The 25,224-nt window shown below is 47.8% G+C and overlaps 1 protein-coding gene across 3 annotated transcripts in view; it reads left to right on the top strand.

Moving 5' to 3' along the window:
• SLC35F4 (solute carrier family 35 member F4) overlaps positions 1 to 23,006 on the top strand; it is a 251,211-nt gene extending 228,205 nt beyond the window's left edge. For all 3 annotated transcript variants that reach the window (XM_019550884.1, XM_019550882.1, XM_019550883.1), the window contains 4 exons: positions 16,575 to 16,700; positions 18,225 to 18,417; positions 21,602 to 21,691; positions 22,544 to 23,006. In XM_019550884.1, coding sequence (XP_019406429.1) covers positions 16,575 to 16,700; positions 18,225 to 18,417; positions 21,602 to 21,691; positions 22,544 to 22,785 — 651 coding nt within the window. In that variant the 3' untranslated portion in view covers positions 22,786 to 23,006. The remainder of the gene's footprint in view (positions 1 to 16,574; positions 16,701 to 18,224; positions 18,418 to 21,601; positions 21,692 to 22,543) is intronic.
• Positions 23,007 to 25,224: the final 2,218 nt, after the last annotated feature.

Below are 25,224 nucleotides of genomic sequence, written 5' to 3'. Positions count from 1 at the left end.
CACTTGCTGTTTCCACCCCCCCCCCCCCCACTGCTAACACTGCTGGCAGTGGCTGTGGGCAGTCCCTGCTCGCTGCCATGGTGCCCCCTGAGTTGCGAGAAGCAGCAGTCACTGATGGGCACAATTGATGCCCATGGTCAGCATCTACACGTACCTTTAGTCTTAGTAAATTACCCTGGCATCAGGTAGTACTGTCCCTGACAGTACTATCTTACTGCAGCATAATACCGTCACCCGTGTAGATGGTGACACTTTACTCCGCAGCTGATTAGGCTACTCCACAGTTAAGTGCCTGTGTAGACATGTCCAGTGCTGAAGTATTCTAAATACCCATGGCTTTAGGCAGCTTATGTTGAAGCCTTTGATGCTGTGTCTATCCTGCTGTTGTACTGTCTCAAGGAAGTCTACGTGGGATGCAATCACGTCACCAGTTGCCATGTAGAGCATGCCTCTGCCATTAAAGAGTCGTGCTAGGGGCCCCTGCAGTGAAGCATGACATATCTGGTCACACGTGCTACTCTCCAGAAGGATGTAATGTCACTCTTATTGCAGCATGAGGCATGTGCCAAATGCTTGTGGGCATGTTTGTTGGTGCACACCAAATGTTGCACCCAAGCCATTACATTGCATCCTTTGGGGGAAGCAGCCTGCATAGTGCAGGCATGCTGTACTTCACCGTGGTGCTCCCTCAAGTAGTTCTTTGAAACCACAGACATGTCTGTAGACACCACTGTCAGTGGGTGCTGCTGTGCAATGAATTCTTGTGAAAATGTGCTCAGCAAATGTGGCTACTCTGTGCAGGTTATATTCGTAACTAATTGTATTGGGCATTTCCTTCAAACACTGCACACAAAGGCTCTGCTCCTGCGAAGACTTTCCTGCATGTGCTTTGCCTACCAAGCATTTCCATTTGGGGTCAGTGGACAGACTTACAGCGCATCAAGTTAAGCATGGTTTTACGTCTTTCTAGGTTGGTATCTACAGTCTCTGTTTTGTGACACTTAAGCATGTGCACAAGTCAGAAGCACATTTGCTGGGTTAGACCAAAGGTCTGTCAGGCCCAGCATCCTGTCTCATGCAGTGGCAGAAAGTCAATACTGAGGAGAAGGGTGAATCATGTCCCAAATTTTCCCTGCTTCACTCTTATTGCATCTTCCAGCATTCAGAGCTTTAAGAAGTTCTGTTTCAGAGGATGCACCCCGTCTACCATGTTCACTTACTGCTAAATTATTTCATTTTATGTCCCCTATTTCTACTCTAGACTTATTCAGGACCTTTGTTAGGTATATATTCAACTTTACCCATTTGTTTATGTCTTGGTGATTCAGAATCAGAGAAGCACACCTATAAGTGCTTTCCTGAATAGGGGTCAGTGGAACTGCATGCAGATTTTTCTATTTGGCTTCTGTCTGCTGGAGGAAAGACTGCTGCTGGGTCACGTTGCCATTTGAATTGCAAATGATTACTTGTGATTCATCTCTTTCATCTTGATCCTTCAAGAAATATAACAATGAATGAAAAATGTTGCAAATTGAACATTTCAGAGAGCCTTTCACATACGGGTCACGACGTTTCCAGGATGTGGGATATGATCACTGCAGATCTAGCAGCTCACAACTGTTTCCCTGTTGTTTAGGTCTAAATGCAAGGCCACTACACAAAAAATGTTTCTTTTGCCCGATGGAGTCCAGGCTTTATGAAGACTATTGTAAAGCCCTTGCATAGATGAATGCAAAGCCTCTCTCAGCTGCAAAATGACATTTTTATCTTCTGTAGTATTAAGCTGTCTTTTTACTCATTTGCTGGGGATTTAGATTCAGTTTGACTTCCTTTGGTGATACCTTTGACAAACTTATTTTTTGGAGCATATGGGGCTGAGAAATCTGTGCAAGATTTAAAAAAAAATATTTCTCAGGCCAGCCAATAATGTTCCATGCCCACAATAACCTTTCCACACCCAGCTACAAAACACAATGCTTAATGAACACATAGCGTTTGAAGGAACTCAGGTGTCACCTAGTCCAACCCCCAAACCTAGGGCATTCTGTCTTAATAGTCAGGCAGATTAATGAACTCAGCCATGATGCTCCGTGATGCACTACGTGGTGCTAGCATTTATCCATGCAGAAAAGTTGTACCAGCAAAGGTAAAACGGGCAGTTAAACTGCTATACTTATCCTGGTATAATTAGAGTGACTGTAGGTGCATCTACATATGAACTTTACTGCAGTTGGCTAATTAGCTCCATAGTAAAGCATCACCATCTACCCATGTGCTCATATTAGGTTGGAGTAAATTCATTAATAGGCCTGTGTGAAGTGGCAAGTATTCAATTTGGATTTGGCCGATTTGCAGGACGGTGATTTGATTTGGAGATTTGGATCACTCTCCTGATTCGATTTGGCCGAATCAGATCTGAAAGATTCAGCCATAGATTAAACAGGCAGCTGGCAGCTACCTCCATCTGATAAGTCTGTTGGGGCTGGGGGGATGGAACGGACAAGCTGCCCCTGCTCCCAGCACTGATTCGGGCATGGCAGTGCTGGGAGTGGGGGGGCTATGCCCTGCTGCCAGTTGCATTCTAGGCACATTAGTGCTGGGACTGGTGGCTCTGCCACCACTTGCCAGCTGGGTAGGAGGGCTCAGGATGTGGGCATGACAGAGCTGGGAGCGGGGGCTATGCCATGCTGCCACTTGCCCCCTTCCACCCAGAGTGAGCCATGTCCACATCCCACACCCCCCACCCCAGCTCACAAGTGGCAACAGCACTGGGGCAGGTGGGCACAGGACTCGGGGAGAGGGCCGGGGGGACGTGGGATGTGGGTGTGGGTCACTCTGGGTGGAAGGGTATGCCCTGCTGCGGCTCGCCTGGGGGGCAGGGAAGCGAGATGCAGGTGCGGCTCGCTCCAGGTGGAAGGGGTAAGTGGCAGCAGAGCATAGCCCCTTCTCTCATTGCCGCCACACCCGCATCCCACATCCTGCCCTCCCTGCCCTGGCTGGCAAGCAGCAGTAGCACCTGCTCCTCAGCCCCAAATGGCAGGCAGTGGCTGGGCAGAGCCCCCTCTCCCAGTGCTGATGCACCTGCATCCCATGCCACACCCCCGTCTCCCCTGCTGGCAAGCTGCGGCAGTGTCTGCTTCCCTGCCCCAGCTCACAAGTGGCGGCAGGGCAGAGCCCATGCTCCCAGTGCTGATGCAGACGCAGCAGTGCTGGGAGTGGGGGCTATGCCCTGTTGCCACTTGCCCAGCTGGCATGACAGGGTGGGGGTGTGATGCAAGCATGACTTTCTCTGGGCAGAAGGGGGCAAGCGGCAGCAGGCCATAGCCCATGCTCCCAGTCCCGATGTGGGCATGGTAGCCCTAGGAGCGAGGGCTCTGCCCTGCCACCACTTGCCAGCCAGCATGGTGGGGTGCACGATGCAGCACTGGGAGCAGGAGATATGCCGTGCTGCCGCTTGCCCCTTTCCGCTCAAAGCAAGCTGTACCCACATCCCACTCCCCTAGGCCCTGGCTGGGCAAGCGGCAACAGGGCAGAGGCCCCGCTCCCAGCACTTCTGCACCCGCATCCTTTGCCCCCACTCCCCTGCCCCTCTCCCCAAGTCCCACACCCTGCTGCCCTAGCTGGGCAGCTTGCCCCAGCCCCATTCCCTCCCTCGCCCAGTCCCCTTCCATCCCCCCAACCCCAACAGACTTACCAACTGGTGGTAGCTGTCAGCTGCCTGTTTAGTCTATGGCCAAACCTCCAAATTGGCCAAAGCTTTTCCAAATCAATTTGGAGCTTTTAATTAGTCTCCTGATTCAATTCAGATTCGGCGATTTGGTCCCCGAATTGGGCCAAATCTCTTCTGAATTAAATCAGCTACCAAAGCTTTGCACAACCTATTAATTAACTCCATTGTATGATAGTACTGTCCAGGACAAGGAGTATCCTATAGTGGAGTAATTTGCACTGCCTCAATGCACGTGAAAACAGTGACAGGGCTGGCTGGGGCATGAGGGTGCTACAGTGTGGGGGCTGCCTGCCAGCTAGCCCTGCACTGTAGCATCCTTGTGCCCCAGCCAGCTCCTCTTCCACCCAATGCCACTACCCAGAGCCCGAGGCTGGCCCCCCTGGACTTCCTGTCAGCCCAGAGCTGCCCTGCCCCAGCTGAGTGTGCCGTGGTCCTGGGCGTACATGTAAACGCTGTGTCCAGGAGAAATAAACTCTGATGTGAACTGCACCGGAGCTTATTTTTTCACCCTAATTGCACATGTAGATGCACCTTGTGGATACTTATTCCAGTGCAGTTGTTCTTAACTTTTTTAGCCTCAAGGCAGCCCTCCATAATTGTTCTGAATTCAGCAGCAGCCCATGGTGCCTGCTCATATTTACTGAGCTAAAATCTAAATTCAGGAAAGTCATGGAGGGGGTCTTGAGGCTAAAAAGGTTGAGGAATACTGATCTAACTGGCGCCAGAGGAGGATGGTGGGAGCAGGACTTCATGCTGCTGTGCCTTATTTTTTCCATCATCTGCTCCCTTTCCACGTTGCTAGTCCATGCCTGGGGGAGAAGGGGGCAAGGCAAGTTCTTGTGGTTGAACCTACTGCCCTGAGGTCATGTATGCTGGCAACTGGAGGCATCCGACCCTCCACTAGCCCTGGGAGTGTGGGAGAGGCCACAGGGATGAGCTGGGCTGAAAAGTGGAGCTCCATCCACTTGTCTGCTTGTCTGTCCATAGCAAAGTGCACAGGTCAGAGGGTAGGGGCAGAAAGTGCAGGGGTGCCAAACTGTGGAGGAGGGCAGCAGTTGGCAGCAGGCTGCAGATGAGCAGCTGGGGGTGTTGCTGGTCTGCAAGACATTACAGCAGGCATGGGGAGCTGCACAGGGGAGGGGAGTGCTTGACTCTTCACACACGGGTTGGGCATTGCAGCATCCCCCTAGGCATCTTGCGGCACCACGATTGAGAATCATGTTCTAGCATGTGTGACTTTCCTATGGATGACATTGTTTGGGGACTAGTTTAAACTAGAACAAAATAAAACATAGTTACCACCCTGGTATTTATGTTAGTTAGCAGAGAGGTCAAGGCAGTGGTTCTCAACCTTTTGAGACTCGAGTCACCCCTGATTTGATTTGAGGCTCCCCCCCATAACTTCTGTGAATTGAGCAGCACCCCATTTCAAAACGAATGCATTTATTACAGTGCTTCCCTCCTTGTCGAGAGGGCAAGGCAGCAACCTGCTAGGGAGGAGCCTGAGCCTGCACTTATCTCCTTCCGCCTTGGGGCACCCTTCAGAAGATCTCATGGTGCCCTGATTAAGGCATCCAGATGTGTGAATCTGTCTCACTCAGCTCAAGCCAAAGGCTGTCTCTCATCAACCCAGGTATAAACAGGCACCTGGTCGTTCAGGCTGGCATGTCAGAGTTGCCTGGCTGTTAATGCTACCCACGTTGTTCTCTCTGTGGGAGGACATGCTGCCATAACTCTGCTGGCCTAGTGACACTGGTGCAAATACTGGAGTATACCAGGTAAAACTTTCATGTGTAGGCAGCCATGGGCGACTTGGCCTACGGGTGCTCTTTGTGCCACGTGTGGAAGCATTCTTGCTTTTCTGGAAACCCAGGAGTGTCTCACGGCTCAATGGAGTGTGCCAACTGTCCGTGTCGTCCCAGGTCTCCCCAGAATGGAGCTGACTACAGTTCAGGCCAGGACCTAATGCTGCAAATACTTCCACTTATTCTAGATATGTGACAAGGCGCAGTGGCTTCTGATGCTTAGAAGTCGGCACATGCCTCAGTGTTTGCAGGTTTGTAGCCCTGCTTGTGTTCCACTCCGAAGTTTATTCGAATACTGATCTTTGAACACAAAAACCTTTGGGGTCCTGGGGTGGGCACTTGTTCTCCCAGACTAGCTGGTTTCAGGTGGGAGGCTGGTTTCACTGTAATACTTACTAATAATATGCTGGGTTCCATATGGACAATGATATTCCTTAGTGGGTGTCTACACGAGATGCTTTACTGCGCAGCAGACTAATCTCCTGAGCATTAAAGTGTTGCTGTCTACACGTGTGTATCATTTACTGTGCAGTAAATTAGTCTACTGCACAATTAGATACTACCTGAAAATTTGCTCCTGGTCAGTCCCAAAACCAGGGGTTGGGGAACTCCCCCAGTCATGGCACTGCTCAGCTCCCAGCTCCCCCCAGGAGCTGGGTGCCCAGTTATGCTGGGATGGGGTAGCTCTCTGCTGCCCTCTTCCCTGCTTCCCTGTCCTGGCACTGCTTAGCTCCTGGCTCCCCACAGGCACAGGGGGTTGAGGAGCACTGGGACTGGGGAGCTCTCTGCTCTCCTGCAGAGCCAGGAGCTGGCTGGGAGTTGCCCCAGAAGGAAGACTGCTCCTGGCCAGCCCCTGGCTGCTTGGAGATGCCCTGCTGGCATGGGGCTTGTCCCCATGTGCACTGGGCTGGGAGAGCTCTGCAGCAGCAGCTGTTTCCTGGTCCTGTGCACATCAAGACCCCTCACTGTGTGGAGAGGGCCAGGAGACAGCTGGCCCTGCAGCTAGCAGAGCTCTCCTGGCCCTGTGGGCATCAGGACCAGCTCTGGGCCTGCACCCCAGGGAGCTGGGAGCTTTTCCTGGCTGCTGCAGGGAGCCAGAGCAGGGTAGGAGAAGCTGTGTACTTGACTGTCTCCATTGGGAGCAGATCTGCTCCCAAGAGGGAGCACCTATAGACTCCCTGTAGACTCTGTGCACAAGTAAAACACTGCACAGTAAGCCTTTATAGCATAAATAGCAAGTGTAGATGCTCCCAGTCAAATTCTGCCTGGCCAATCTCTCCTCCTAAAATGGAAATTTGCTCTGATCGCTGTCTACTGAGCTCCGTAACAAGGTTTCCAGCCTTGTATGTGAATTGAAACTTTTTGTTTCAAGAGCTGTCAGCTGCAATGCTCCCCTTGGCTTCGATGGGACCCTTGCTGCAATATGCCAGCGCCCAAATAGCCTGATGGACACACATGCAGGCTTCTAAGGCCAGCATAAGCCAATGCCCGGTTAGAAGTCATTGTCTCTAATGCTGTAATATGCATTTTGCAGAAGCAGCGCCTAATATGAAATACTGATATTAACTTTTCCAAGGTCAAGTCTCATTCATCCCAGAGCTCAGGAGATGAGGCTTGTGTGTAGGTGATGTAGCCTTCTCTTTAGAAGCAAAGAATTGCCTTTCTGAAACGCGTGGTAAATTTTAAAACTGGCCCTCAAAAAATCACATAGGTTTGGATTGTGAACCTTTTTGTCCACACCAGTGAGCAGATACTTGCATGAATCATTGTGCTGAAAGCAGTGGCTCTACTCACGCGAGTGCCTGTTCTTCATTGGTGAAAAAAAAGCGTTAACGCTGGACAGGGTTATGTGCTGTTCACTAGGATCTGAACCCCAACCCTGCTGAAGTCAAGTGGGAATTCAGTGACTTTAGAGAGACTTGGATTTGACCCTCATATTATTGTATATGATCCACGTTCAGGCCCACCTCTTCCCAGCAAGACAGGTAGCCAAGATGACAGTGAAGCTAGTCCACACCCTTAGAAATATATTGCTATTTGAATCTTTGTTTCAGTTGTAGTAATAAATGGGCAAGGCAGCCCTGAGATGCTATTACAGAGTGAATAAGGTTTCATGGTGCAAAATTCAATGATGAGGAAGCAATTTATGGCCTATCACTCCAATGTGTATGGTGTATGTAGCCATGTAAAATGGCAGCCAGTAGACGTGTGTGTCATGGCCAACGTGGCTAAGACTGAAAACCAAAGCTGCTCTCTGTAAAGGCTTTTCCTGCACAAAAGACTGGACTCTGCAAAGCACTGAAGACTCAGTAGAGGTGTAACAGCTTTACCAGAAGAGGAGGCCCAGGTTCTGGAGGATGGTGTGAGACGTCCCGTTGGCTCTTCAGGCCCTGTAAGATGTCTTTGGTAGAACTAATGGGAAAAGGGAAGTGAGGCCGGCTCCTTCAAAGGTGTAGGAAAGAGAAGAAAACTATGTGCTATCCCCAAGGATTGAAGATGGGAGAAAAAAGAATACAGACGTACTCAGGGGGAAAAAAAGGATGCAAGGAGAAGAGACCAGACCTGGTGAATGGGGTCAGTGTTATGACCAGGCTCATAAAATGAAGGGAAAGACTGAGCTCAAGAAGTGAGCAGAAGGCTCTGTATGAATGGTGATGAATGGTATCAGGAAATGTCATTTGGGCTATAGGAGCTGTGCATAGGAATATAGGAAGCAGAAATTGTTAGGTCTTCTGTGCCCCTTTTGTGAAGCACATTGAGATCAGTGAAAAGGCACTGATGTGGTATTGAGGTAACATGTTTGTACGACCCCATTCTGTGCCTAAGCCGAATCTGGTATAATACCACTGGACATTTGTATAAAACATCAGGATAGAGACAATTCACTGTGTTTGTTTGAAGCTCATATCTGCTTTGATTAGTCGGTGTGGTGCAAAGCTACTCTGCCACCTTCTAAAATAGCAGTATGTCTGCATATTGTCTAGCATTTTGATGAGGTTTTTGATTGGCATTAAAGATCTGTCATAATTACGGTATTTCTAGCTCAGGCTAAAAACACGTGCCTTTCTACTTGTGCTTTATGATGAATCATTCTTCAGACTCTCTGAAGGTATGTCTGTACTGAACTTGCCCCATTGACTGCCGTGTATTGAAGAGATGCCTGAACTAGCTTTAAACTAGGTTAGCTCGGGTAGTGGGAGCAGTCTAGTTGGGATGGCCCTATGCCCAGCACGGGCCATCAAAACTCATCCAAGAAACAGGATAAATTAACCTGTGCTGAGATCTACAATGCCATGGGTATTCTGTTCCTGGTTCTTGAGCTGGCTGCTTTGGTGGCCCTATAGACCTACCCTACGAATCTTAACGTAAGAAGGAATGGGAGTTAGTAACTAATGTGAGCCCTTAGACGGATGATGACTACAAAGTGTTTTGTTTCATTTTGTAGGGAGGACGTTTACAATGTCACGAAGGACCAATGACAAAATACAACTGTCTATCTATCTATCTATCTATCACCCGAGACAAAAAGAAACAATGTGCAGCTGTTTGTTTTCTTTTTGAAGCACGTTCCTTTGAGAGCCGGTTCTGGGGATTGGTTAGATGGCTGCTATTTTTTTCATGTTTATCATGGAATGAGTTGAAAAAAGTCCAAATTCTTTCACATCTCGAGCAAGTAGGAAAGTATTTGCATAAGTGGAAATTAATGTGTAGAATTTCTCTGCGTGTTTATGGCTGCTAAGTAAAGGCATCATTTCGCTTTTCAAGAAGATTTCAGGAATTGTTCCATTCATTGTTACTAAATGCCTTTTACATGTAGAGCTGGCGTGAAATATTGCTGTCAGTGTTTTGGCTTTTGTACGCTGCATTGCATGACTGTTACAGGAATCTTTGCTTTTATACCCTATGAAGTTATGTGACAGGTTTTTGTTTCTTGGAGGATTACTTTTCCACAGTAGCAACCATTTTACGTGATGGAATGAAACACAGATTCGGGGATCAGGATAAGAAACAACGTACCTTGTGAGTCAGACTTTTTCTCTTGATAGATGACACCTGATCACGTTTCAAGGAGAAAGGCAGTCTAGAAGAAACGGCTGTATACTCAATTTTCAGAAAACTCCTAAATCAATTAGGAATCAGAGGCCAAATTTCCAAAGGCTCTTAGCCACCTAACAATGTAGCTCAGGCTGTGACAGATACTCAGTTAAAAGCATGATGGGATCTGATCCCCAATCCTGACAATTGTGCCTCCTGCCATGCCACACATGCGTGGCACAATGCACAGTTTTGGGACTGGGGATCAGATCCTGATCACACTCTACTTGCCAGTGCAGAGGGAGACTGCAGTCATGTTCCCGGACTCCCCCTGCACCAGCAAGTGAAAAGCTGGAGGTGCCTGTGCATGAGCGCAGAGGCTGCTCTGATGCACGGTAATCACAGCGCGTTGTATCACATGCGATCAAGTCTGCTAGAGCACGATCATTACCATGCTCCAACAGCCTCTTCATCTCGTGCATCAGCATCCCCACACTTCAACATGGCAGTAGGGGCGTTTGAATTAAAGCTTGTCGAACGAGCTTTTGTTCAAGCACCCCTACTGCTATTTTGAAGTGTGGGGGCGGTGATACTTGAGACACTCTGAGAGCTGCTCGAATTAAAGCGCCACCCCCAGAGCATGTGTAAAAGTACCCTGCGTGCCCAATCAGCAGCCAAGTGTTGTCTGACTCTGGGTTTGCACCGATGCTTGAACCAGCCCAGTGCGGTCCCCAGAGCTGGCTGACAATCAGCTGATTGTTGGCTGGATCCAAGGACCTCACTGGGGCTTCAGCTGGTGGAAGCTGGTCCCTGCTGGCCAACAACCAGCTGATCAGTCCTTGGCTGGCTCTGGGGACTGCACCAGGACTTGAATTGGCCCCACTGCAGTCCCTCGAGCCAACTGATGATCAGCTGATCGGTGCCTGGCCCTGCAGACCACACCAGCACCAGTCTGAGCCCTGGGTCGCAATCAGCTGATTGTTGGCCAGCAGGGACCGCATTAGGGTTGGTTGGAGACCCAGTGTGGTCCTAATCCTGCCACATGTTCAATTTGAGGCACAGTGGAAGCCAGCTACAAAAATACTGCACATTTTCTGTGTAATATTTTTATTGATGATTTCCCTTTTTCTAGCACCATTAATTCTCTGGATGTGTAGCTGGGTTACTATTTAAAATGTGATCAGCAGACTAATCATGTCTTAAGTGCAATGTCTACCAGGGAGCTAAGTGCATAGAGAGATTTTCAAAAACAACTAAGCAGGTGCCTAACTCCAGTTCATTTCAGTAGCTGTTGGAAGGCACACTCTGTCCATCTTCAGATCCTTAACACCTCTTATATTGTTCCCACCATCTGATTTTCAGTAGTGATGCTGGGTTAGATCCACAAAGGGACTGGGATATCTGGCTCTACAAAGTAGTCCCTTTGGGATCAACCCGGGCCTGAGGACTACTTTGTAGATCCAGATATCCCAGTCCCTTGGATGTGGCACGTGAGAGCAGTGGTAGTGTGCCATGAGATCTGCTTGTGCAAGGAGGTGAATGCTCTCCTCCCCTGCCCAGCACCTGTGCCTGCCCCAGCTACTCCAGTGGCGCCCCCAGCTGCTCCTCTGGAGACCGCAGCTGCTGCTGCTGCCTTCTCCCACCCTTCCCCGCCCCGGGCAGCTGCTGTGCTGGCTCCTGCCCATGCTCCCAGCAGCACTCTGCACTGTGAACGGGCAGGTGGACACACAGACGGGGCCACACTTTGCTGCCTGGCTTGTCCCCTCCACTTCTCCCATGCTCCCTGGGCTAGCAGGAGGGGCCGCAAGGGTGGTTGCCAGCATTTGAGACCCTGCAGGAGCAGTCTCAACAGTGAGAGTTGCCCTTGCCTCCGAGGTACAGACCAGGGGTTGGCAGGGGGCAGGTTGTGGAAAGAGCAGGGCACGACCCTTTTTTGGATTGTTTCTGGTGTCTTTTTTTTTAGCAGTGCATCTCAGCACTCATTCCCTTTCCTGTGGCAGGAATATGCTTTGGAAAAGAAAAGTATTATATGGGGGAGGGGGTGACTGTGTGCACACACCTATACAATGTTTTTTTATCTTTTCCAAAGCATATAACATATTTCAAAGCAGGCGCACACACACACACACACACCTTTTCAGTTATCAGAATGAAGTATGCTGCCAATTTTAATTTAGAAAAAGTGTTCCCTGGCTATGTATAGATAGATAGATGTGCTTCCCAAAGTTTTGATACACAGGGAACACATTTTTCTAGATTAAAATTGGCAGCACACTTCACTTTTACAACTGAAAAGGTGTGTATATTTTCCCCCATATATATGAGAAGAGTTGGACACTTAGGAGTAGGATTTGTAACAGGTACCATGCTGAGTAGGAGGCTTTCTATGCTAGATAAAAAGAAGTGGTGCTGTGAGTGATGTGTCTGAAATCCCACCACTTGCTAAGGAACAGGTGCCTTACTTCAGGCTGGGGGGGGGCATTTCATCCCCTCCAGATTCACAGCCTTATATCTTCAAATGAAGGGAGGCACCGAAGCCCCTTTCCCTGACAATCAAGTAGGCAGGGACGGTGATGCCTTTCGGGAGGAAGAGCCCCACAGTTGGTTTAAGTATGAAAGAAGGTGAAAGCGGCTGGGATAAGTTTATGGGGCAGGGAGTACAGCCAGGTCTGTGCGGGTAGGGTGTGCTGTGTGAAGTCATGCTTGCTGAAGACCAGAATGAAGTATGGTTGATCTATGTTTCCTCCTTGCTTCTGGATCTTGCTGGGTGCCACCTGGGGCCAGGAAGGATTTTTTTTTTTTATTCCCCTGGTGCTACAGGTGTCAGAGGTTTGTTTTTCACCTTCCTCAGAAACTCTGGGTATTGGCTGCAGGCGTGGGGATTTTGGCTGGGGTGTGCCAGTGCTCCTGCTGGGACATAAACCCAGAGGTTAAAGGGTCTTGCCCCTCCACTTAAGGTCAGCCTGACTGGGGATCAGGAAGGAGTTTTACCCCATGGTCAGATTGGTACAGACTGTTGGGGGGGAGGTTAGCCTTTATCTGCTGAGGGGGGGCATGGTCTTTAGAGAGCTTTTGGTGTCTTGGAGCAATATGGTTGCTTGTAGCAGGGTTGATTGTGTAGTTTTGCAAATGGATTAGACAAGGACTTGTCTGGGATGGTTCGAATAGGGATGATCCTGCTGTGCGGAGGTCCCTTCCAGCCCTGCTTTCCTATGACTTCAGTGTTTCAAGCACTCTCCTGAGATTTGGGAGATGCAAGTTGAATTTCCTTTTCTGCCTGTGGGGATTCAAACCTACATTTCCCATGACCGTGCCCTAGCATCCCCCTCTATAGCAGCTTGAGGATGTTGTGGAGAGAACGGGCACTCACTTTATTGCAGCTGGTCCGCTGGACGTGGAATAGTCCTTGAGCCAGGGGCAGAGATGCTGTGCAAGTTTGAGTGTGATGTTCAAGCCTAATGATGGGAGAGGCAATAGGCAGAGTGCACATCGAGGCCCTGGTCCCTGCTTTCATCCCCCTTTGTGTGTGTAATGCAGTGTCTGTGCTTCCCCTGCATGTGTCTGTGTGCAGCCTGATGTCTGGGTGTGCTCAGAGCACACGGGCTGGGGCAGGGCTGATACAGCAGAGGAGCTGAAATTGGTCCACACTGTCAAGACTGAGCTGCTTGAGAGCAAATGCATGCGTGGCTCAGGCCTTGAGGCATCTAGGATCTCAATAAAACTTAATCTCCTCTGTGATTTAGGAGCTCCTGAAAATATTACCTATGATCCCAGCCTGAGAGTCCTGATTTCCTCATTTCTAACCTCCTCACAGTTCCTCTGGTAAACATGAGCGTGTCAAACTGAGTTGGAGCAATGAGATGGGTGCGTCCACACGAGACGCAAACTGCACAGTAGCCTAATTCTACTGCGCAGTAACATGGAGGGCAACACCTGTGCTGATATGCTACTGCGCAGTAGTATTAAGCTACTGTGCAGTTAGCGTCGCTAAAAAGCTGTGCGCTGGTGCTACTGCACAGTAGCGCCAGTTAGTGCACATTGATTGAATCCTTGGTTGTGCAAGTACTAAACTTAGTGTGCAGTAACTACGGTGCGTTCATGAAGGTGTAGACATACCCTATAAAAACAGTAGCATGGGGTTGTATGGTTATTGCCTCTCAGAGGGTCTGTGTCAAACTCACTTATCTGACAAGCAAAAATGTAGATGATTTTTTTTCCTTCTCCTACCTTCAAGCCCCTCCAAACGGTAGGTGACGTGTTAACATCAGGCTCTGTTCCTTCACCAGAAACCCTGGCTCAGTTCAGGGGTGTTTAAAGCAATAGGCAAGGTGCAGTTAACATTACTCCACTGTTAACTTCATTACCGATTCTCTTCCAGAGGGACAACCAAAAGTAGAAACCAGGTGATACACTCAGATTGGCAGCACTATTGGCTCTGTAGCTGTCACCCTTATTCAAGCGGAGCTGGAAGGCAACACTTTTACAAGTCGGCTTTTCTGAACCCAATTGCCCCCTTGCTCCTGTCTGTCCCCCGCCCCCTAATATAATTGAAGTAATTATAACTCACTCACCTACCTCACAGGGTTGTTGTGGGGATTATTTATTGCTGTCCAAAGCTGAGAAATGCCTGTTAATGTTGTACGTGTTGTTGGTGATTCTGTAATGCTCAATTTAGAAATGAGCATCTTGTACATCTAGGTTTCTCCACCCTCCACTGGGCTGTTGTGCACAGCACCGACTGTTGGGTAACTGCAGTAATAAGACAACGTAGGTCCTACTTGGCTCACGTGGAACAGTCTTTCCTGTAAAGATGAATTGCCGCTTGCCAGTATTCACTATTGCTTCCCATACACTGCCCAGTGCCGACAGAGCGTGCTGTTTTTCTTTCAGGTTGTGTGCAATTCCCTGCGCCCGCTTTGCATAACAAATCCTGCACGTAGCTTTGTTTTGGCAGTATTTCACCTGGAATTAAGAACGCCTGAGGAAATTAGCATTTTACTTCCATAAAGAGGGTTGGGAAGTCTAATGTGCAATTTTAAATTGATATAGCAATTTACATATAACTTAATTCACTGAAATTGGAATTGCAAGATGAGCAGAAATTGTAGAGAATTAGCTTTTTTGGAAATAGTTATGGGATCACAGGAACAGGATCATAGGAAATTATGTTTAATTGCTGAAAATTGAAATTCATCAAAGCATATTAAAGCTTTTTTATTAAGAAAAATATCCTTTGTTCCACACAGCAGAGTTGTTATTGCTATTTAACAATCTTATAAAGACACGGCAAGGTTTATGGTGGCAACATTTTATGCGGCCTGTTTAATACACGGTGGGCATGTCTACACATGCAACTAAAGCGCACGAATAAACTCCGGAGCTTCTTGCTTTGGAGTTTTTTGCTCCCAGACATGCCGTTTGAACGTGCACGCTGAAGCAAGAAACTCTCGACATATTGCTCTGAAGTTTATTCATGCACAGCACATGGAGCCCAGCTGCAGCAGCCTGGGCTGGCAGGGGACCCTAGGAGTCAGCCTGCCAGCCCAGGGCTACTCCCCCATCTCCGCGGCTAGCCCCACACTGAAGGATCCCGTGCCCCAGCCAGCCAGGGCAGTATCTACACGTGCGCTGCTGCAGGCAAAAAAAAACTCTGCAGCAGGGTAGTACTTGTCTTTTACAAGACTACCCTGCCGCGGAGTTAATTAGTTTTGTGTGCCGTAATAGGGGTGCATGTGTAGACACTGAATCGTTTACTGTGCACTTAACTAGTCAACTGCGCAGTAAACGTCTTGTATAGATGCTCCCAGGTCGAAGCAGCAAATCTCAGGAACTTATTTTAAGGGAGTCGGCTCATTTTATGACAAATACACCCCCCCAGTGATTTTACAGGGGTGCTTCAAGCCATCTGCTGATTGAGAGGGGGCAGGGATAGGCAAATTAGCGAGCACACAAAATAGCTGATTTTTGCCTATAAAGTTGGGAACAAAAATATACCTGCAAATTGAAGGTCTAAAAGCCAAAAGGTTGGGTTTTAAAAACTGACATCTTTGGCGGAATGGGGTTTGTTTGGGTTTTTTTTTGCTAAGTGCTGAATATTTTGGTTTGATGGCATTTAATACTGGAGTGAAATGATGGAAGTGGCGTCTAATTTTCAAACACCACCATGTGGTTTTCAGGTAAGGCAACAATAGCCCTCGCTGAAATCAGTGGAAGCTGCAAAGACTAAGCAACTTTAATATTCCGACCACTTATTAACTATGAATTAACTACTTCATCACTTGCTAACTCTGTATCACTTACCTAATTTTGGTCAAGGCGATTAGACACGTAGTGGGAGATTTTTGCAAATGGAAGCAGGGCATGACTGCCGAGGCAAAATCCACATTCATTGTGCTCCGGTGTAAGTTTAACACGTGAAGAATAGTAATAAATACAGCCTCAAATTTTCAGATGAGCCAAGTGTGAGCTGTTCAAAATATCTCTAACCGGGGAAACAGAGCAGCGTGGCTGTTGTGGAATACCCTGTTCCACAACAGCCCGCTAGGCACTGTATTTCAGAATTAAATACTTGAGTCTACGGAAAGTTGGCCACCTAATAATTCCCTCTTGGTTGCCCTGAAACCCCAAGCCCATATCAAGGACTGTTTCAAAGTATTTGTTTAGTGTTAGAGAGAGAGAACAAAATGCTAAAATGTCTTACCTTGGAATTATTGCAGCAATGCGGATGGTAAAGCAAAAATAATTTAAGATAAAAGTTCTGTCAATGGGCACCAGGAGGATTTGCTATGTTATAGACCCATCTTGCTCATGATACATACACCTTCATTACTATTTCACATCCCTCCTTGTAGTAACATAGTCACCTATTAAGAGGGAACTAGAAGGATTGAAGTTAGAGAAAGTAGCTGGTAGCTCTCATAAAAATGCACAAGAGATCATCTGATGGCTTTCCAAGCAATAAAGTTGTGCTGAGCTTGAAATTTCTTTTGCTTTTGCTTGTACAGATAGTCGCAGCAATAATGGCCATCACAGGAATTGTTATGATGGCATATGCAGATGGTTTCCATGGTGATTCAATTATTGGTGTAGCATATGCTGTTGGCTCTGCATCCACATCTGCATTGTATAAGGTAAGTCATAATTTTTTATTTTTTATTTTATTGTTTATACAAATAGCTGGAGAGTATCCCATGGACCATACATTTCATAAATGCACACGTGCAAAGCACGGTAAAATATATAAGATTCATCTTTGTTGCAGCATTTACATTCAGAGCATGCTGGACATGTCAGAAAAGTTACTACGGGGATAATTAGTTTGTGGCTGGCAAGTGTTCATAGTGGTTTTGCTTTATGAGCCTTTAATGAAATTGCTATTAGTCTATGATAAATAGATTAGCATCTCTGAGTCCATCATTTTTTGCCAAAGCAGCTGATGCGTTTTGCAGTGGGCTTGTTACACAAAACAATGAGAAAATCCTGAATGCGGCTAGTGCCATGTTTCTGTTGGTCGTAGCAAACTTCTCATCTCCAATCTGCACTGCAGGTCTCTATTGCATATTCTGCACTCGTTCTGGCTTGCCCATCAGCACATGGGCAAGCAATGCAGCATATGCATTAAAGGCATCGAGTGTGGGAGATGGGAGTCTTCTGGCCCAAGTTTTGGAACGTGTGGCTTTGCTTGGAAAGGTGAACTCGATTTTACCTTCTCCGCCTTCAGAAATGCATTGGATTAAGTGCAGCTTCAGATGCATGCAGGGTCCCTGAGGTCATTGGGGGGCCAGCATTTGTTAACTAAGGCAGAATTTGGGTCCATTTTGTACGAGAGATCCAAAGCTGGCTCCTACTTATAGTCTTTGGTATACCCCTCTACGAATAGTTACTAGTCGCAATGGATCTTGTGGGGACAATTGTTACTGTGATTCACACAGCCTGGCATGCCAGTGACTTCAGAAACAGCGAGGACTTAATGTTCCTCACACATCAGCTTTGCACTGGCAGGACTCGGTTGAAACCAGTGCAGTTGCTCCTGATAAGTATCCTTGCGAGGTCAGAACTGAGCCCTGTAACTGCATGTCTGACCTTTGCCGTCTCTGGGATTCTTATTTGCATTTGTTCCTTGTGCCATAGTGTGTGTTACCTTTGATTTCAGTGATTCTTCCTTTGTGCTGTGAGGACAGATGTGATTGAAGTGCCTGGCCAGGAGCTGGGGCCCTGCAAGCACAGGCGATGGCACGATGCCCACTCCTAGGACACAAACAGGGAGAGAGAGTAGCAGGAAGGATTGACCATGCGTACACAAAGAAGCTGGCTAGAATAAGGGCTGTCCTCCTAGCACAGGGTGGGACTGTTTAGCCCTGCCTCGCTGGTCGAGCACTTACTCAACAGTCCCACTGAAGGCAACAGAAGTGTTCGCTTGGGCAGCCAGGACTGAGTTTTATGTGAACGAGTCAGGTCATCCCGCACTGGGGTCAAGCCCACAGGAGGGCAATGCGGGGGTGGAAACCTTAGTGAAGAGCTCTTGCACTGCTACACAAATGGGTTTGCTTTTCCCATGCCCAAAGCTTTGCCTAATCCCCAGGGAGCCATTTGCATGGCAAAACTTTGCATGGGGTGGAAGGCAACTGTGCTAATATGTTTCCTTTTCCCTGCAGGTTTTGTTCAAGATGTTCCTCGGAAGTGCGAACTTCGGGGAAGCTGCTCACTTTGTCTCTACGCTGGGCTTCTTCAACCTAATTTTCATCTCCTTTACCCCGATCATACTGTATTTTACAAAGGTGGAATATTGGTCCCCCTTCTCTGCCGTGCCGTGGGGTTACCTTTGTGGAGTAGCCGGCCTCTGGTTAGGTACTTGCTGAATGTTGGTTTTTTTTCCATTTTCTCTAGCACTTCTTGTTGTTTTGCATTTACCACAGAATAAACAGCCACCAGCATGACCATTCCCTTTCTTACAGCCCAGCGATTCTCAACCGGTGTGCCGCAGCACCCTGGGGTGCCGTGAGCTCCTTTTAAGGGTGCCGCATGGTGCCACACAATGTTTGCAGTTAGTTGTGCAAACACCTGTGTGTGAGGCACGTAGGGGAATCCATCGTGTCAAAAACATGTGGCTCCCTTGTGCTCTTTCTGAGCTATTTGCAACCAAAAAGTCACTCTGTTCTTTTTTCCATAGTCAAGAAATGACTATGAAAACAAAGAGCTGCCATTTTCCAAGGGGTGTTTTGAGTCTAAGGAGATTGAGAGCTCATCCTCCATGACCGTTTCAGGCTAGACATAAGGAAGAACTTCTTTACTGTCCGAGACCTCAAGGTTTGGAACAGACTGCCACCAGAGGTGGTTCAAGCACCTACTTTGAACACCTTCCAGAGACATTTGGATGTCTATCTGGCTGGGATCCTATGATCCATGCTGATTTCCTGCCCCTGGGGTGGGGGGCTGGACTCGGTGATCTTCCAAGGTCCCTTCCAGCCCTAATGTCTATGAAACCTATGAAATCCATGAAATCTTTTCCATACAGTCAACTACGGTGTGGGATGCTGGAGAACAATGAATGTGTGTTAGGAAAGAATTGAGTGGAAAAGCATTAAAAAAATTTAACCCACCAAAAGAAGAAAGGCTGGCTGGGTCTCTTACAGCAGTGTTTGTCAACCGACAGCAGGATGCACGTGGTGTTGCACCGCTCCTGGGGCAGCTGCAGAGGTGTGCAAAGCCCAGCCGCAGCTGCTTCCACCCTGCGCACAGATTGCGGGGTTGGGAGGGCATGTGCCCCCCAGTCCTCTGCCGGGGTGCTTGCAGCAGCGGCAGGCCCCCCCGCATCCTTGGATGAGCCACCCAGTCTCTGATTGTCACATAACCTGGCCTGACCCCTGCCTGTCTGTGTCACACTCCCTTCCTCACTGTGGGGGCCTCGATCTGCCCCCCGCCGATAGCCCTTTACCCCACCTGCTGGGTGGGTGGTTTGGAGGGGGCATGCGTGCATGCACACATGCACTCAGCCCCCTCCCCCCATATAATTTTAATATAAAGGGGTACATAAGCTGAAACTTTGAGACAGAAGGGGTACACTTGTTAAAAAAGGTTGGCAACTCCTGTCTCAGAGGTTTGCACTGTTTCGTCCCAACAGCCCCATTCTGGTACCTTATTGTTTCCTCCACAATGTGTTTGCTTTAAAATAAACTCAGTATGACAGCACGCATTGGATTAGTTATTCAAATATTTGTTCTTTGAGCCTTCTCCATTAATTACGGTTTACATGTAAAGAACAGCTAAGCTGGGGCATCTTTATGTTGAGTGCTGAGAGGCCATATTCTCTTCTTTTGTACAAATGACCTTCAGAGGGCTGTATTGCCTACATCCCCGATATAACTTTCCTGCTTTGCTTAGGAAGTTTCCTCTTTCAAAGCTCCCTTGCTGCTCAGTTTTTGAAAAGTCCTGTTGAAATGCAGCAAGAGGTGCTTGATACTCCAGGCATAAGAGAACTCTTTCCTTTACTAACGTGTCCATCAATTTATAGCTGAACAGACTGTTATCCATCTCCATTGTAAGCAGGCTAGAAACACTTCTCAGAAACTATTGTAGAAGCCTAGATGGGCTTCCCAGCCATTCAGAGACGCATTCAGACATGGTGGCTGAGGTGATGTGAGCCAGGTTATCTTTCATTCCCTGCCCTGGACCTAATTGCATCCACTCTCTGGTCTTATCACCTAAAGATATGGTTGAACATATAAATGAGGGCAGGATGGAGCAGCTGTACAGAGCAGGCAGAAAGCCAGTCTAACTCCATCCATGCTGTTTTCTACCCTGAAACCAGCATAGGAGGGTGTCTGCGGTAGGGTGTCAAGAAGGGGGTTTTGGCTGGGCTGCCTGCGCTCGCCGATGGTCTAGCTGGTAGAATTGTTCCTTGGGAGCTTTTCCAGTCTGCAGCAGCACCCCGACGACTGCTCTGAAGTTGCAGTGGGGCCAAAGTAGCTCCAGGCTTGGGGAGGATGGGGCATAAAGCTGCCCGTGACACATCCCCCGCTCCACTGAGCACCGTTTGGCTGAGGACTCGCTCAGGGAGCCTAACTGGGCAGGACTCAGCTCGAAGCATAGCTATCGGACAGGTCATGGCAGCAGCACCCATGCTTTAACAGAACGGTACTGCCCCGTGGGATATGAACACCCGAACACAGCCGAGACAACCAAACAGCAGGGATGAGCCCGACCCAACACTGGAGTACCCACATTCTCACAGATTGGCTCAAATATACAGTGCAACGTTTCCTCAATTGCCCAGGAGATTCCCTTGCTCTATAGAACAAGAAGAATTTCAGAGAGGCGCTAAGGGCCCAGTCTACCAAGTGCATGAAAGCCGGCAGAGTTGGGTGCCTAAGTACCATTGTGCATCTGGCCTACGTAGCTTAAAGACTTCTGCTTAGTTGGGACATCTCGGACTGGGACACTGGTTTTATAGACAATGGTTTGCCTCAGTAGGGTCCCTCTGGTCCCCAAGTGTCTTAAAGCCCATGAAAGTGGAGTTCATATCCTTTCTACTTACTGTACCGCTCTCCCTCTTCCCCATAACCTGCAGAGGAGAGGACTCTGTTTGCGCAGCTAGGGCTGGCTACATGTCGCTGGCAGGGGTGCGTATGTGCTGCTTGCTGATACTGTCCTTTCATGGATGGTCCCACCCTGGGCTGCTCGCTCAGTCCCCCAGGGAATAGCAAGACCACAGAATTGCAGTTGAGAGGGAGTGCAATTGGAGAGCAATCCTCATGTCTTTTGTCAGTGGGGCACAAGGTGTTTTTTGAGGAGGGAAGCAAGTCTGTATGGCTTTTCTTGATGCTTTGGAATAGAAAACTAGTGCACGTGGAGTTTTCTATATGTATACCCAACCTTCTTCTTCCTCCCCATGCAGAATCTCCATTCCTTTCACATTTCCACACATACAGGCTCAGTCCTGTGTAAGAACATAGTAAAGTGCGCGGTGTAATTTCATGACATTTTATGAAGTTGTGTCTCTGAGACTCTTGTGCCTTGTCCTCTGTCTCGACAGCGTTTAACATATTGGTCAACGTTGGAGTTGTGCTGACGTACCCCATCCTGATTTCCATTGGGACAGTGCTCAGCGTTCCTGGAAATGCAGGTACACCTAGTGCCATTAGTGAGTAAAGATCATCGTCATGCCTTATTTCTTCTCAACCTCTTTTGCAGTTTTTTTTTTTTTTTAACTTCAATGGCAATTTAAATACACCTGAAGCTGGTAACAATAGAGACTTAATTCTGCAAAAGCAGTTTTTTTCTAGTCCTTTCCACTGGGGCAATTGAAAGGTAGATATATTATTTTGCAGTAGCTTATCAAGTAGCCTGAGGGCTCAGCTCTGTGCCTATGGAGGCTGCCTGTCGAGGGGGTGGGAAGTTGTGGACAGGGATGGAAAGCCTTGATCCCGTGTCTGTGTCCCATATGATGGTAGTACAGCTGAGCCTGGGTAGAAGGACATGTTATCTGTAAAGTGCTAATGCTTAGCAGGAACTTTATGACTATGGGAGTGGTCAGGCATTGGAATAGGCTACCTAGAAGAGTTGCTGATTACCCCTGGAATCTTTCAAGACGGGTTAGATGGACACTTGGCTGGAATAGCTTAATTAGGGATGATTCTGCCTTGAGCATGGGGCCAGGATGAGATGAACTGGTGTGGTCCCTTCCAGCCCTTCTTTCCTATGATCCTATGAGCACAGATGACTTTCTCACTTGCAAAAAAAAATGGAAACCAAGGACCAGATTGTGACTCAGCCTTATTCAAGGCATATATAAATTCTACTCTCCAGCCATAAATCTTTATAGCTCCCCAGCAGACATTTCCATTAGGACAGAAAGCATGAAGGAAGTGAGAGTTTCTAATTCTATTTAATATGAACTATGGAAGCCTAGTAGGCTATGAAACTATCGCAAGATGACTTTACAGACTTTGCTTTCGTTGCCTTTCTCCCCCTGTAGCTGTGGACCTCCTGAAGCATGAAGTGATCTTCAGTGTCGTAAGACTGGGGGCTACCATTATCATTTGCATTGGATTTTTGCTAATGCTGCTTCCTGAAGAGTGGGATGAAATAACCCTAAGATTCATCAACAGCTTAAAGGAAAAGAAAAGCGAAGACCACCCAGAAGACATCACAGACTCCGGCGTGCATACCAGGAGCAGAAGCAGAGCCAATGGGACAGTGTCTATACCACTAGCGTAGAGCTGGTGACCCTCTAACTGCACGTGAATGTATATTCTGTGAATATAATTTAATTTTCTCGCTACTGATATGCTAAATGACAGTATTGCTCTGAACTGGGGATGAATTGTACAAATCAATGATAAATACATCAATAATAAATGTTTACATTTATACACTTATAAAGGAACCAGTGTAAATAGCTACAATAATTTTTTTATAATAAAAACACATTGGCTTGTGCTCTATTTACTATCATAATTTTGGATGAATTGTCAAGCTGCTGCCCCAAATGCGTTTAGACACTGATGGTAATCCAAGCCCTTCAGCCAGTTCCAAATGTATCCTGAGTGTCTCAAATAGAGTTCCCAGATATTGAGGCATTAATAATCTCTAGTCACAAAGAAAGCATTGGGTATTAAAAGTAACAGCAAGGTTTGAGGTAGTGTGCTGTGCATCTACATCTGCAATTAATGCAAAGCAATAAACTCCAGAGCAGTTTGAGCTGGAGTAAACTACTTCTGGTTGCATCTACATTTGTGCCCGGGATAGCAGCAATTTGAGCCAGGGTGAAGCAGGCCCAGGCTGGCATGAGGTACGGGGGTGGTCAAGGGGCTGGCTGGGATGCAAGGGTACAGAAAGTGCAGAGCCATGTGGCTAGGTGGCAGGCAGGGGTCTGGCTTTAGCTGGCTGGGCTGATGGGGCACAATTTAAGCCTGCAGTCAGAGTCTACACATGCATTTAATTGCAGTAAATTACCCTGGTGTAAGATAGTACTGCCTCCAACAGTACTATGTTATGCCAGTGTACATTAGTTGACTGCGGCCTAATAGCATCACACGTGTAGACAGCGATACTTTACTCCACCGCTAATTAGTCTACTCCACAGTAAAGTGCACACGCAGACATGGCCACTGAGTCACTATCCACAACATAGCATCTGTGTAGTTCTCATGAAAATGTTTGTTATTTAAAAGTGCATTTGAGAATTGTTTTTATGAAGATCCACACGTTGTTTCCCGTGTGTTAAGAGAGATTGAGTTGGGCTCCAAAATGTAAGGCTCCACATGCTCATAGATATACAGGCACCTCACTTGTAATCATTTCAGTAGCTAGGCATCTAAATACCTTTGAGGCTCTGGCCCATATTTATCAGTAGTCAGGCCCAATGGATGATACCATGAATGGTAAGTATTGATGATAAGTCAAGAGCTACCTGGACCCAATTTCTGATTTGATTTGCTGTTCGATCTTGTCAACAGCAGTTTGTAAAAAAAAGCTATAAAGCAAAACCAACCAAGAAAATCTCTTTAATAGGCCAGCTGCACCTAGCGCACATGCCTCCACTCCTCATCCCAGCATCTCCAGTTACAGAATTGGCTCCAACTACAGCATCGCATAATGGGCTGTGTCTCTCAGCTAGCATTGGCCTTCATTAAGGGGGCCCCAGACCTATTCTGAGGAGTCTGTGAAGAATGCAAGTAGTTTGTTAAAGTCAGCAGTTCACCAGCACTGCACCTTGGCGCTCAGCTGTTAAGCAGCAGAAGGCCTTTTGCAACTCCTCTCCAGACCACCTTATCTGGCTTATCTTTTTGCTATAGCTCAGTGACAGGAACAGCTGTGGAGGTAACACAGGGTGCAAGCCTCCTATAACATCCCAGCATCACATTGAAGAATTGTTCTTGTTGCTTCTTTTGGAGACGAGGCTAGGCCTGAATAGCATTGACTTCTGCAGGCTCTGGTTGGATGGGACCATTCCCAGCTGTGTCCCAGATGTGACATGACTGCCGACCTCTCTTTATACGATTCTACCCTACGGTCAGTCCTGCCTCCTTAAGGCAGTTAAGTCGCCTCCGAGTCGCATGTTTTTCCCAGTTTGGATGGAAATAGAAACATCATCAACACATGCTAGAAAACAATAGAAACATCATCAACACAGAGCAACTCCCTTAGTAATGATCTGCCAGATGCTCACACCCTTTTCAGGCCAGATGGTAAGACCAGGAACTCAAAAAGCTTTCCTGAGGCGGTGAAAGCTCATGTAAGCCTGGCATCTGGTCCAGTGGCACTTGCCTGTAGCCCCTAGTGAGATCCATAGTGCTTAGGGGCCTGGTACCAGGTACCCACAAGTGTCAAGCAGCAGCCCTGCTGATAGCATTAAGTGTGCAATAGGCCACACACAAAGTGAGTGTCACCTTCCTTGGGTACCAGCACCATAGGTGATGCCTGTGGACTCTGTCAGGGCCAGATCATGCTTAGTGCCAACATGTCCTTGTTTTTTCCTTTCTGGGTCTTGAGCTGTTTCCTCAGTGACTGGCAGAAAAATAGCTCACAGGAGATTTGGGCCCTGTCTTCACTGGGTGCACAGCTAAGTGAGTGTGCCCGGGCTCGCTAGGGACCACCTGCTTGTAGCACTGCAGCATCTCTCAGCTCCGACTCCCTGTGTAAGCGTTAAGTGAT

The sequence above is a fragment of the Crocodylus porosus genome, unplaced genomic scaffold (assembly GCF_001723895.1).
Source record: "Crocodylus porosus isolate Cpor-Errol unplaced genomic scaffold, CroPor_comp1, whole genome shotgun sequence".
NCBI classification, from domain to species: domain Eukaryota; kingdom Metazoa; phylum Chordata; order Crocodylia; family Crocodylidae; genus Crocodylus; species Crocodylus porosus.
Note: the sequence above shows the minus strand (reverse complement) of the source record. Positions and strands in the feature narration are given on the sequence as shown.